We start from the raw sequence: 14,550 nt of genomic DNA, 5'->3' as shown, positions 1-14,550 counted from the left end.
AGTTATCTTGTCTGCTTCTACTTTTTGCATTCTCCAAATGTATCCTTGTAAACACAGTTATTCTAAAAATGGCTTCCATTTGTCAAGCGCTTGCTCTGTGCCAGGCAGTGTAACATCTCTCTGTTTATTCCCCCAACAGTCCTTGGAGAGTGGTGCTGTTATTAGCCCAATTTCACAGGTTAAGGAATCGAGGCTTAAGAAGTAAAAGACCTCACCCCAGGTCAGGAAGCTGGTTGGTGGCACATTCCAACATAAGGAGTCCAATTTCCCATCCATGTCTTAACCACTGTACGTGCAAAACACATAATGAATGTTAGAGATATACAGTGTGTATTCACCTAGAGGAATGTGGTTGGGTGAGTGGACCATTGAATTAGTAGCCGGGGGACTTTGTTTCTGGACCTACTCTTGACTCACTCTGTGATTGAAATTAAGTCAATTTGCTTTTTGCTCTTAGTTTCTCCACCTTTATAGTAAAGAAAATAAAACCTTTCATGTGCCTGATTCTTTATGCTTATGAACCTGCTTATGTACTTGTAATAAACACATGTTTATGGTGTTATGACCATTAGCTGGGGATAGTTTGGTTTTCTTAAAAAAAATAAAAATAAAAAGTGCCTGGGTTTAAGGATTATGCAGATCCAGGTTCAAGTCCTTTGGACACTCAAACTCCCTGAGCCTCAGTTTCCACAACTGCAAAATGGGGACAGAACTCTGTACCTTGAGGGTTGCAAGGAGGTGTAAATAAGGTTGCCCATGCGAGACAGTTACTACTCAGTACCTATGCCCTCCCTCCCTTGCTCCATCATAGCTCACCGGATCCAGCTTGGGGTAGAGAATAATGAGACCTATTTATGTTTCTTGTAAATGTTTTGCACATTTTAATACAATAAAATTAATTAACAGGGGTACACTGTCAGCACACAGACCTGGGTAGAGGGAAGCAGGTAAACCAAAATAGAGTGATCTTGGTAGGAATGAGGGCAGAGGACACTCTTTTGGTCTCACTTCTAGACTCGTGGAAACTTCCAGAATGCAAGAAAACACCCCACTGAACGGTGGAGGGCACATGGTTCCTTAACCTTTCACACACTTTTAACCTTTAACCCACCCTGGAGACAGCAAGTCAGTCCTCTGATGGGTTCAATTCAGTATTTGGGTTAAATCTGTACTGGGAAATTTATTGATTTATATATTTCTAGAAATATAAACATGTGTTCTGTTTTTGCCCAAATCTATACCTACATCTATAACTATAAAACAATAATAGATCAAAGGTGCTCGTGTCAGATACCATGATGGATTGTTTGGGGACAAAGCTCTTTTTAGTAAAGTTGAGAATGGATAGGAGCTTGGGGGACCAAAGTTAGTTCTAGATTAGAGACTGTAGCACATAATAAAGAAGAAAGAGGTAGTGGCACTCCTTAAACCAACAGCAATAGCTGGCATTTGTTGAACACTTACTCTGTGCCAGGCTTTAAGTCTTTTTTTTTTTTTTTGCGGTACGCGGGCCTCTCACTGTTGCGGTCTCTCCCGTTGCGGAGCACAGGCTCCGGACGCGCAGGCTCAGTGGCCATGGCTCACGGGCCCAGCCGCTCCGCGGCATGTGGGATCTTCCCGGACCGGGGCACGAACCCACGTCCCCTGCATCGACAGGCGGACTCTCAACCACTGCGCCACCGGGGAAGCCGCAGGCTTTCAGTCTCTGTGCTCCTCCCCATTGATATATTTTTCTTTTCATAAATATTTTTTAGTATAACCGTAGCACAGACATACAAAGAAAATGTCTAGCTTAGCTTAATGTATTACTTTAAGGCAAATATTCTTGTCCCTACTGCCCAGGTCAAGTTTTATCAATTCCTGCTTCATCTATTTGAAGCTACAGCATTAGGTGCACAAACAATTAGGATTGCTCTGTCGTTATGAAATGTCAAGAGAAGTGGTAGGTGAGCTAAGGCGTAGAGTCCCTCCTGTGCCATATCTATCTCTGGCAATAGACTTCCGGGAAATGAAGTTTGTCGTTGGAATGTGCCCTCTTCATGGGCACATGCGTAATGGCTGCTCAATCAAGGTGGACACTTGTAGTAGGAATTCCTCTGCATTCCTCCTGTCAGCATCAGTTCCTCCATGTATCACGTCGGGGAGATGGTGTAGGGCCATGGGCTTTGAGAATGGACCTTGAATTTAGACAGGTCAGCCACTTACATCTCCGTGTAGTTTGGGCAATTCACTTAACCTCCCTAAGCTGCTATCTTCCCTCTTACAAAAAGAATGTTAGGAGTGCTAGGGCTGCATCATTAATGCTGTGGCTATACGAGAATTAAATTTAAAAATATTTCGGTGGAATCCACAATACAGTACTTGGTATATACTAAACATCCAAGAAATGTTAGGTCATACTGTACCATTGCTGTCTCGTTAACATCACCTCCCTTGAACCAAGGTTCAGTTGAACACACTTTGTGTATATTAGATCCCCCCTACCTTGGGCCAATGATTGTACAGTACAGTGAGTAGATGCGAACTGACCCTGATTCCTGAGGTCTTCCCCTTTCTTACAGCACAGGTGTGCCTTGGAGTCATTGTGTTCCTGATCATATATAACTACTGGTTCCTCTACATCCCTTATTTGACATGGCTTTACTTTGACTGGCAAACCCCAGAGCAAGGAGGCAGGAGATCCGACTGGGTCAGAAGCTGGACCATTTGGAGGTACTTTAAGGACTATTTTCCAATTCATGTGAGTAGAATTGTTTTATATAGTATGGTTTTAAGCTGGGAAAAAAATTCAAATGTGTTTTTATCACATATTTTTCAAGCTTTTCCCTTTTTAGAGGGAGAGAGCCTGCAATTCAGCCCAAGTTACTAAACGGAGTCTAACCTAAATTGACAAAAGTTAGAAGGTTGTGTATGGGGGGCTCTGGGTTCAGGAAACAGTTTAAAAATTTGGAAACAGCTCTACCCCAGGAAACGAAAATGAGTCGTGTTCTTCATTTCCTCTTGAACATAGAACTAATTCTGAGTCCTTCTGTTTCTTATTGGAAACTAATCATGGAACATTTTATTTATGTCAATATAAATGCACTGTAGCTCATCAAAACTTGGGATTTGAATCCAAGTCACAACTACATATTTGGGTTTCACCCCCATGGAGTGCTTGTTGCTGGAGCCTTTGGAAACTTTTGTACAAATTATTCAAACTTCAAGGAGCTGTTTCCTGGCCTTACTGCGTATCTTCACGTGCTTCCATTTTGGTTCCGGTGTCCGCTCTTCCGAGAATATCTGATGAGTAGTGGTAAGTGAAGGCAGATCACCGTTTCTCTAGGGTTCTGGGTGGGCAGGACCACATAGAATGTCCCCTCCCAAACCAGCTGGGTTTACAATTTCTTAGAGTAAAACTCTAAGGAGATGGATTTGGGAGAACTCAGCACACATAAGTGGGGTTTGAATCCATGCGCCACGTGTAGAGATAAGGTTAAAGACAACAGGGACGAAAAAGGAGCCTGTCTTAGTTCAGCTGCTATAAGAGAATACCATAGACTGGGTAGCTTGAACAATAGAAATTTATTTCTCACAGTCTGAAGGCTGGGAAGATCTGGTGTCTGGTGATGGCCCACTTGCTGGCTTGCAGATGGCCATCTTCTCATTGTATCTTCACATGGTGGAAAGAGAGAGCATGCTAGCTCTGTCCCTTTTCCTATAAGAACATTCACCCTGTTCCTGGGGGCTCCACTCTCATGACCTAATTACCTCCCAAAGGCCCCACCTCCTAATACCATCCTATTGGGGGTTAGGTTTCAACATATGAATTTTGGAGGAACATAAACATTTAGTCCCTAACAGCCCTGAGAAATAGCAGCATTTAAGCATGGCCTGAAGAAGGGAAGCCTCAGGAGGAAACTGAGAAGTGTCCAGAGGCAAGTGAGGACTGCCAGGTGTCTGGAAATCCATGAGGCCCTCTTTCCAGTGGAAGCAATGCCTCCAGCTCTGACTCAGGGCACGCAGAGCAGAATGGCCGTGGCTTTGAACTCAGTGAAAGCTCACACCTATTTGGGCTCAGGTTCTCTACCCTCTAACCTGCCTCTTCTCTTCAGAGAGTCGCCGATCATTCAGAATCCAGTCCTAATTTTATTCTCCCCCAGTAACAGGAATCCACAGTAAAATGAGCATGTAATTTCCTTCAAGAGACGAATGGCCGTGTCCCGATAAAACTAACACATTCTTTTTTTTTTTTTGACATACAGGATAGCCCATTCTCAAGGCTCTGACCTTTATTTATTTATTTAATAAAATATTTATTTATTTTTGGCTGCATTGGGTCTTTGTTGCTGTGCACGGGCTTCCTATAGCTGCGGTGAGGGGGGCTACTCTTCATTGCGGTGCGCGGGCTTCTCATTGCGGTGGCTTCTCTTGTACGGAGCATGGGCTCTAGGTGCGCGGGCTTCAGTAGTTGTGGCACGCAGGCTCAGTAGTTGTGGTGCTTGGGCTCTAAAGCACAGGCTCAGTAGTTGTGGCGTACAGGCTTAGTTGCTCCATGGCATGTGGGATCTTCCTGGACCAGGGCTCGAACCCATGTTCCCTGCATTGGCAGGCGGATTCTTAACTACTGTGCCACCAGGGAAGCCCCATTCTTTTATGACTAAAAAAAAGGAAACGGATAAAATCAAGAATGGAAGGAAACCATAAGACATTAAAAAGTGGTTGTCTCTGAAATATGGGTCACAAGTTGTTTGTGTTTTCATTGTTATTGTTTTCCTCCAAGAGTTCATAGTGTTTTCCTCCAAGAGTACGTAGTCCATTTAAAATCTGAAAAGGAGTCTTTAAAGTTATGTTTACATGGGAAAGGCTGATATAAAGGCTGAACAATTATGTTAACTTTCGTCTTAAATAAACAGTTTACCAAAGTCAAACTAGACAGTTGGGAATCACGCACAGATTTAGCAATTGATGTAGGTTATTTGTCAGATGTCTGAATTTTTGAAACCATTTACATTATAAATCCATGTCTGAGAAATAAGAATCCATAAAGAATACCTGAAAACAGACCATTGTGTGTTCAAAAGATCCAGGGCAACCTCTTGGAGATTTGCCGTTTGGTTCTGAGCAAGGGTCTGCCAGGATAACGATCAAGATGACCACATACAGCTGTGCAGGTTTGCGCACGGAACAACTCCAGGGGGCACCTTTTACTTATAAGGCAATATGAATGGAATCTGTAGAAATGAGCAGTACACTACCTACCTGAACAAGTGATAGACCTAGTAATAAGCAAGTGACATTTTAAAGACCTAACCCTGTCCCCTGCCAGAATGTTAGATCTTATTAATGGAATCTGTTGCCAAAGAGTCAGCTATGAAAAAATTATAAACCTGCAAACCGCTCCAAATGTAAGCAGTCTAGGAAATTCTGTGAAGTATTTGCGGGTGCCATAGACTATTATGATAAGAGTGTAAAAGGGCAATTAGTTAACACCTTTTGTTTTATTCACTAAGGGCCAGTCTCAGTTTCCAGGAGAAGTGTGTCTCACGTGCTAAGCAAGGAAGGAGGTGGAAACATCTCAGTCATTGTGCTTGGGGGTGCAGAGGAATCACTGGATGCCCATCCTGGAAAGTTCACTCTGTTCATACGCCAGCGGAAGGGATTTGTGAAAATGGCTTTGACCCATGGGTAAGTGGCTTTTCATTTCAGGCAACTGGGTCAGGGAAGTTAACACATTATTAAATGAACACAAAGAAGTAAAGTAATTTTTCTGGCTCTTAAAGACGGAGCTCCTAATCGGCTTCCCAATGAAAGCAGATGTGGATGTTTATGGGGAATGAAATACAACCTTCCCACTAAGGTAACTCAATGTCATGGCATCCAGCAATTCAACTTGTCTATAAGAGGAAAACCAAAAAACACAAAATTTTATATGCACAGTATAAATTCCCAGCCAAATGAACCAATGAACCATGGCCCAAACCACAGATGACAAAGAAGCTTCCTGGAACCTTGATTTTCTATAGAATAAAATTCCACAAACCACTAAGACTGCTGAGGTACCTCCCCAAAGGACCTCAAGTATAAGTCAGTTTCAATGTATGGAACATGAACTTAGCGCTATAGGGAGGCTTGGCAACGTTAAAGAATTGTTAGGACTCTGTTGTAAAAGTCAGCTGGGCTAAATGAAATATTTAAATCCTTTTCATTAATTCATTCCTCCTTGTTATTTGCAGTGCTTATTTGGTGCCAGTGTTTTCTTTTGGTGAAAATGAACTATTTAAACAAGTTAGCAACCCTGAAGGCTCATGGCTTCGAGCTGTGCAGGAGAGACTACAGAAGATCATGGGATTTGCTTTGCCGCTGTTCCACGCCAGAGGAATTTTTCAATACAATTTTGGCCTAATGCCTTATAGGAAGCCCATCCACACTGTTGGTATGTACATCAAAGACTCGAGGCTTGTTAAACTGAGTAAAAAGGATTACTTTACTTTGAGCTATGTTTATTGTTACTGAAATAGCTTTGAATAAGAACTTCCTAAAATAATAATCCTATAGGTGTTATTTGAGCTTCATTTACAGTCTGCCTTTTATTTACGAAATGACTATGTTTTCCATTTGAATGGGAATCAATTATTTTAAAAATATTGCTATTGAACTACAAATAGAATTCAACTTTAGAAATAGAATTTCTAACACTCTAGGATGAATCTATTTCTCTGTACTAGCAGATTACAACATAGCAGCTCTTTGAACATGTTACATCAGAGTCTATTAATATGTGGACATTTCTGTGTAATAGATGTCTTCATCATGTTCAGTTCACACAGGCATCAGTTCATACGGCAAAAGCATTTTTTCCCCAACTAGATACATGTATCCTAATATAGACTGATTTTATCTTTAAAAATGGCACACGTGGGAGGATTAAAATGGGGGAGGATGATGACGACGACATTAACCCCAAACACCTCATTTATCCCTCCCCCCGTCCTTTACCCTTTGGTAACCATAAGTCTGTGGGTCTATTTCTGTTTTGTAAAGAAGTTCATTTGTATCTTTTTTTTTTTAGATTCCACATATAGCAATATCGTATGGTATTTGTCTGTCTCTGTCTGGCTCACCTCACTTAGTAGGATCATCTCTAGGTCCTTCCATGTTTATAGCTCTGGTTTTTACTTAATGCCTGTCAAGCATGCATCTTTCTCTCTCTCTTTTTTTTTTTTTTTGTGGTACACAGGCCTCTCACCGTTGTGGCCTCTCCCGTTGCGGAGCACAGGCTCCGGACGTGCAGGCTCAGTGGCCACAGCTCACAGGCCCAGCCGCTCCGCGGCATGTGGGATCCTTCCGGACCGGGGCACGAACCCGCGTCCCCTGCATCGGCAGGCAGACTCTCAACCACTGCGCCACCAGGGAAGCCCAAGCATGCATCTCTTAAAGACTCAGAACAAAAGAAAATTGCTTCAGTGCATCCTTCCACTTACCCCGCAAACGATTACATCAGAAACACCAATTCTAGTCTCTAGCATCCTCAGAATCCTGCTATTATGTGAAGCCTTTTAAAAACCAAGCTAAGGATATGCATGTTTCATAAAGACTCAGCTGCATGCTCTTATGGTGGTCAGGTGGGAGCCAGATGGCTGAGAGCAGCTTGGTTTGTGTGAACCAGACCCTCAGACGATGTGTATTTAAAGACTTTTATTTACTTGGAGAAACACAAGTTAGGGCTAAGTTATTTACAGTTCCATAAACAAAAGCAAAAGCTATGTATCATTCACTTGCGCCAGAGAATAAAACACAATATGATACTGAAACCATGATCTAAGTTGCTATGCTCATTTCTGTTTTAAATCAGTGCACTTCAAACCCAGAGCTGTTTCTCTGCTGACTCCCTGACACACCCCAAGCAGAATTCAGGCAGCGTCCAGAGCGGCAAGTTATTTTGGGGTCCTTCTGCTCCCCCTTCTACTTAATTAAGAGTTTGTTAACTCTACCTTGCATCACAAGAACTCATTAAATATTAGTTGAATTCACCCTAAATCATTACTGCATCTATAATCCTCTCACTCCCAGGTGTCCAGAGATGCTCTGATTCTCCATCCTGTAAATAGTTTTCCCCCACGTCTCTCAGACCACACTTCATCAGCAACTTCAACCAGAGCATTCATTTTTTAAAAATAGATTTATTTTATTTATTTATTTATTTTTGGCTGCGTTGGGTCTTTGTTGCTGTGCCCGGGCTTTCTCTAGTTTAGGCGAGTGGGGGCCCCTCTTCATTGCAGTGTGCGGGCTTCTCACTGCAGTGGCTTCTCTTGTTGCAGAGCGTGGGCGCTAGAGCGCGGGCTTCAGTAGTTGTGGTGTACGGGCTTAGCTGCTCTGCGGCATGTGGGATTTTCCTGGGCCAGGGCTCGAACCCGTGTCCCCTGCATTGACAGGCGGATTCTTAACCGCTGCGCCACCAGGGAAGTCCCCAGAGCATTCATTGTAGTGTGAGCAAGATTCACTAAGATTCACTAGGACTGTAATGGTTTTGTCTGTTAATGTCCTGTTAGTTAAAATCCCTTTAAAAATGTGCTCTGGCTAATTCTAAGGTGCCATCATCAGTCTCTGCGTATTTCTTACACCAATCTTTGCTAAACCATCAGGTTTCTCTGCATCCTCCATCAAGACCTTCTTTCCTCTTTCCTGAGGGTCATTCTCAATGGACATAATTTATAAAGAAGCTACCATATATTTTCTTTATGTGTCACAAATAGTATGTCATTTATATATTTTCTCCGGGTTATTATCAGTTTATCCAAGTACAATAAAATGTTCACATAGATTATATTTTATTACGTAATAATGGAGAGAAGCTGATTTCAGTGTCACATCCATCATGACAACTGGGAGAGGAAAAGGAAATGAGTTTAGACTTTAAGAACAGTGTGTACAGGGTCCAGTTCCTTGCAAGAATGTTGCAAGGAACTAACTAAAGACTAATTTGTTGATTCACAAATGTGTCTTGAGCTCCTACCCTGTGGGCACTGAGAATATAGCAGAGAACAAATAAGGCAAAATCCCTGCCCTCCTGGAGGTCTGTGATACAGAAACAAACAAACAAAAGCAACATTCTTGCAAGGAATTGTGACTCTTTACACACTGTTCTTAAAGTCTAGTTTTTAGTTAGGCCTGTCTGATTATAATTCTTAAGTTTTCAGAAATAGAACAAGTACATATTAAAATTTTTTAAGATGAATTTACTATTAAGTTCAAGTCGTAGAGCCAGTACAGGTGGTATGACAGAAAGTTGTTTGGGTAAGAAAGTAAAATACAAGGGAAACTTGTTATTTAAAGGAGGAAATTTCATGTGTCCTAGTATGTGTTGGATTTGAGTTTTAAAATGTCATGTTGAAAAATTTCAAATGTTCAGAAAAGTCTCACGAGTAGTAAAACGAACTCCTGTGTGCCTTTCTCCTAGACTCACCGGTTAACGTTTTTGCTACGGTTTTTCTCTCTCTCTAATGGTATCATAAATACACCTGTTACTATTGTTATTGCTGAACTGTTTAAGTGCAAACAACATGACCGTTTGTTCCTAATTACTTTTATGTCTATTTCTTAAGAACAAGATTATTCTCTTTTATAATGTCAGTACAATTCAGGAAATTGAACATCCGATTAAATGCTATTAACTAGTGTACATGACATACTCAAATTTCATCAGCTGCCACAATAACATTCTTTTTAGCTATGTGTTTTGGTGGGGGGCAGTTTTTTTTCCCATAGCAGGATCATACATTGCATTTAATTTTCACTTTCTTTAGCCTACTTTAAGCTGGAATAGGTTTTCAACTTTTCTTTGTCTTTATAGCATGAGCAGTTTTAAGGCGGATAGCATGATCGAATCAATGATGTCTACAACTTACTCTCAAATGGTTCTACAAAAATAAAAATAATAATACGTGTGTATATACATATCGTGTGTGTGTGCACAAAATGTTTCAAGCTGGTGAGTCTAGAGGAAGGGCATGCAAGTGCTCTTTGTATTATTTTTTTCTATAGGTTTGAATTTTTTTTTTTTTTTGATAAGAAAGTTAGGGAAGGGAATGTACCTTATTTAAATAAAACTGGTTTGGAACCACTTGAGGACAAAAGTAGTCCATTTTGTTTCAAGTCATTATTCTATCCTAATGGGAAAAAAAGCAGGCTAATGGATTTTCTGAAATAGAAAGGAAGGAAGGGGAACCTAATTTAAATTTTAATTGTAAAGTAGGAATTAAAGGAGGTAATAATAAAGGAATTAGTATGGTGCCTAGTACAATGTATTAAGTGCTCAGTAAATGTTCATGAGTGTGTGTGCATATGTATACACACTTGTATACACACATGCTTACATTGGGCGTCTTCAGAGGTTTACTTGAACCCAGGTTTTGACTCTTCCCAAATCCCACTCTGCCCGGCTCTCTGCCTGGTCTCTCTCTTGTGTATGGCTATGTAGCATCTAAAGAAAGAGCAATTCCTACGTGAGACCATTAGAGAGAGAGAAAACTGCAAAATGTTCACAATTACAGAGAAATAGAAAAAAGACTCCTTATTGTGAAATACCTACTCTTTGCCTCAATGAGAAGAGAATAACTCCCATCTCCAAGCTCTTCTCCAGCTGCAAATACAACAGCTCGTGAAGCTGCTTATTCTTCATCTAGGTAAATGCAGCACAGCATCACAGGAGTTAGAGCAAGCCTGCTGTGTAAGGCAATAAGACATAACTAATCCTGAATTGTTGGATGGAATTAAAAAGGGAACAAAGGAGCATGCCAGCTATAAAAAGCACCGAAACATAAACAAGAGCTAAGATTCTTGACTCTGCCACAAGTAGATGTTAGCTGATTTTTCCGGGGCAAGGAGTTCTACCCCCAGAGCAACCTGATGAAGCTGGTTTTTCCTTTGTGTTATAAAAAGGGAGTCAGGCAGCAGTCTGCAACTAACCCAGTCTTATGTGGAAAACAGCTTTCTTCTCCTTGATAGTAAAAAAAATCTCCTTTTTGTGGAGAGAGGGAACTCTGGTCTTCTAGGGCTCTGGGGACCCTTCTCAGATTTGCAGGTTTTTATTTTGTTACCTCTGTCTGTATCCCTAAAAAGTAATTGAGAAAGGTTCTTACTCTCTAATCCAATTTTGGGTTAGTTTAGTAACGAGGGGCAGAAGTGCTGGGTTTAAATCTTCATTTCCTTTGGTTTTTGTTTGTTTTTGTGTATGTGTATATATAGTTTAGAAACTTTCAGCATCTCAGTTTCTTTGTGGGTAAATAAGAGAAAGACAAGTATGACTGTGTTTGTCTCACACTTTAAAGGGAAAAATCTAATGATGCTAAATCCAATTTATATGAGCGTGTTTGAGCTCCCTGGAAGAATTGTCTGAAGTATAATAAAATCATTAATAGGAAAAGAACAGGATTGGAATTAACTGTAGGATATCTCAGGAAATAAGACTCAGTAATTCAGAATTCACAAGCCCTAATTGAAGTAAGCTGGGAGCAACACTCTTCATCTTCTTAGACCACTGTATCTCTTTATAAATCCCCCTTCCCACCCAGAATAGTTGCACTTAACCTGTCTCCTTGGGAGAATTTCACTAAGAAAACAGAAGCTATTTCTATAACACCACAAATTTGCTAGTAGATTTGCAGGTAGAGTTCTCAATGAGCACGTAAATTTCTCAGTTTCTTTCCTCAGACAACAACAAAGATCAGAGCTGGATGGAAGCTTCAAGGTTGCCTACTCTTTTATTCCATACATGTGAAAATTAAGGCCAGAGAAGAAGTTACTTACTAGCTCCGTGTACCTGCTGGTGAGCTGGCACTGGATCTGGTTCCGCCTGGTGCTTCTTGTGCAACACCAGCCCCCAATTCCGCCCCATCATTTCAGCCTCTCCTAGTCTGTATTTCAACCACAAATGACCTGAGAGTTCCCTGGCCATTCCGTGGTTAGAACTCAGTGCTTTCACTGCCTTGGGCCTGGGTTCAATCCCCGGTTGGGGAACTGAGATCCTGCACACTGTGTGGCAAAAAAAAAAAAAAAAAAAGTCAACCACACTGACAGTGAGATAGTTATGTTAAATTACAAAGGACTGATGTCTACTATGTATGTTTGACATCCAAGCTTTCAAGGAAAACTGTATAGGAGCTTCTTGAGGCTATATATGGTTAAAAACTTAGCAATTTGAGAATACTAATGTTGTGATAAGGAGATTATATATCTATACATAGGATATATAGATTATGTGTAACATTGTATATAAATATAGATATATATCTTCTTAATATATAATATAATATATGTGTGTGTGTGTATACATTCCCTTCTCTGTGCTCCCTTACCTCCCATACTATTGTCACACTTCCTTCTACTGCGACTTCCTTCTTTCTCTGGTACCTTCTTAACTAATCACCTTTTGTTACTAACATGGATCGAACCTTGGATGTAGCATGGGGAGACTCCGGGTGGGCAAAGGAGGCCCTGCGAGTGCCATTCCGTTACCTGCAGCCCCATTTGACCTCATGCCCAAGCTAATCAAATGTAGTAAGCAGTTTGCCGTTCATTAAACATCCTGTACATTTTCAACTCTTGGCATCGGTAGCAGCATCAGGCCAGCAGAGGTCGCAATGAGTAGCAGAGAGGACTGAGGGCAGCAGGAGGTGGAGCCACGTATATCTAGTCTCTCAAAATCTGACACAAGTGAGATAAAAGTTATTTATTACATAAAGGCCTTAAAATACATGTAGAAATTGCTAGGTTTTAAAAAATTAATTAGTTCATTTTTAATTATACAGATAACACCAGTGCCTTCTCATTGTAGAAAATTCATACAATACAGATAAAATATAAATTCCCCCAGCTCTACCTCCCTCCCTCCAGGTAAGGGCTATCAGTGTACCTTGTAGATTTGCTTAGTGCACTAAAGGCTTATAATGCACCTAGATAGAGAAATTTTTAATAAATAGGATCATACTATGTTATTTTACAACTTTTCCCCACCTACAGCATTTTAGACATCTCTGTGTGTGTACACACATATGTTTCATTTTTTAAATTGAGATATAATTGCAAATAACAGTTAGCTTCAAGTGTTGATTTGATCAGCACAATGAGTCAGCATACACAGTTACAAAAATATTATTTAGTTTTTAAAAAAATTGTTGCCTAGGATTCCACTGAATGAATGATCTGTGGTTTATTTAATGTTTTTTTCTATTAAGACTTTTGGTTGGTTTTGTTTTCCACCATTACAGACAGTGGAATCCTTGTGATTCTGTATGTTTTCTGGTACAGATACTTAGCAGTGAAGATATATATTCTTTTCATTTTTTTAGGATGACATTAAACAGAGCCAGAATAGAGGGCTGTTGCCTCATGAGTTAAGATTTCCCAGGCAGTGATAATAGAGCACTGTGGTCTGGCTGTCAGCTGTACCAGAGGAGCGAGCTGCTGACGTGCACACACAGCAATGTCCTCTTATCTCCCAGCTGCAGCCCGCACAGTAGTTCATTTGACTCAAAGTCAAAACCACAAGCGTCCTGACAATCCAGCGTCTGCTGAGAAGGAAAGCTCTTTATTTGCTACCAAAAGAGATGGTGTGACTACGGCAGGCAGCCAGTAAAATGAAAAAGGGATGGGACCTGGCAGGCCTGACAGATTCTGATTGGGAGGTCTTTCTAGGGCTGTCCATTAGAGGTGGTAGTTTGTGGTGGAGTGGTTTTGATTTCTTGTGTATGATGTATTCTCTGTTTTTGCAGTTGGCCGCCCAATCCCTGTTCGTCAGACCCTGCACCCAACCCCAGAGCAGATTGAGGAGTTGCATCAGACCTATATGGACGAGCTAAGGAAATTATTTGAGGAGCACAAAGGGAAGTATGGTATTCCAGAAAATGAAACTCTCATTTTTAGATAACTCTCCTCCTTGAAGGCATGCAAGAGGGCGAGAGAATATCCCATGGAAAGAACAAATATTTTAAATAAATTAAATTTTTTCTTTGATGAAGGAATCAGATTTGCAACTGAGAAGTATTATGTATGGTGACAGATGTTGATGTTTATCTATGGTAACTAAAAATCCAGTGGGTGACTATAGGGTAAGGTTGGAGGTGATTATCAGCCTTTTCATCGTCTTCCTCATTTAGGAAGGTAAAAATTATTTTACAGGTTAAGAAAAGGTTTAGAATTATTCACGTGCGGGACTTCCCTGTTGGCGCAGTGGTTAGGGATCCACCTGCCAATGCAGGGGACTCGAGTTCCAGCCCTGGCCTGGGAAGATCCCAGATGCCACAGAGCAACTAAACCTGTGCGCCACAACTACTGAGCCTGTGCTCTAGAGCCCACGAGCCACAACTACTGAGCCCGTGAGCCACAACTACTAAAGCTTGCGTGCCTAGATCCCATGCTCCGCAACAAGAGAAGCCACTGCAATGAGAAGCCCACGCACCACAGCAAAGAGTAGCCCCTGCTCGCCACAACTAGAGAAGGCCTGTGCGCAGCAATGAAGACCCAACGCAGCCCAAAAAAACCCCAAAATTATTCATGTGCTTAAAAAAAATG

General features: G+C 41.1%; 1 protein-coding gene across 1 annotated transcript in view; it reads left to right on the top strand.

The window, feature by feature from the left end:
• The window catches only part of MOGAT1 (monoacylglycerol O-acyltransferase 1), a 28,624-nt gene extending 14,605 nt beyond the window's left edge, over positions 1-14,019 (top strand). Inside the window, exons 2-6 of the mRNA XM_024763281.1 lie at positions 2,562-2,740; positions 3,091-3,295; positions 5,493-5,667; positions 6,216-6,415; positions 13,752-14,019. Of these exons, the coding sequence (XP_024619049.1) occupies positions 2,562-2,740; positions 3,091-3,295; positions 5,493-5,667; positions 6,216-6,415; positions 13,752-13,906 (914 nt within the window). The 3' untranslated portion in view covers positions 13,907-14,019. The remainder of the gene's footprint in view (positions 1-2,561; positions 2,741-3,090; positions 3,296-5,492; positions 5,668-6,215; positions 6,416-13,751) is intronic.
• The last annotated feature ends 531 nt before the right edge of the window (positions 14,020-14,550 follow it).

The sequence above is a fragment of the Neophocaena asiaeorientalis genome, unplaced genomic scaffold, assembly GCF_003031525.2.
Source record: "Neophocaena asiaeorientalis asiaeorientalis breed wild unplaced genomic scaffold, Neophocaena_asiaeorientalis_V1.1 scaffold86, whole genome shotgun sequence".
Classification (NCBI taxonomy): domain Eukaryota; kingdom Metazoa; phylum Chordata; class Mammalia; order Artiodactyla; family Phocoenidae; genus Neophocaena; species Neophocaena asiaeorientalis.
The sequence above is the reverse complement of the archived record's forward strand: the minus strand, read 5'-3'. Positions and strand labels throughout refer to the sequence as shown.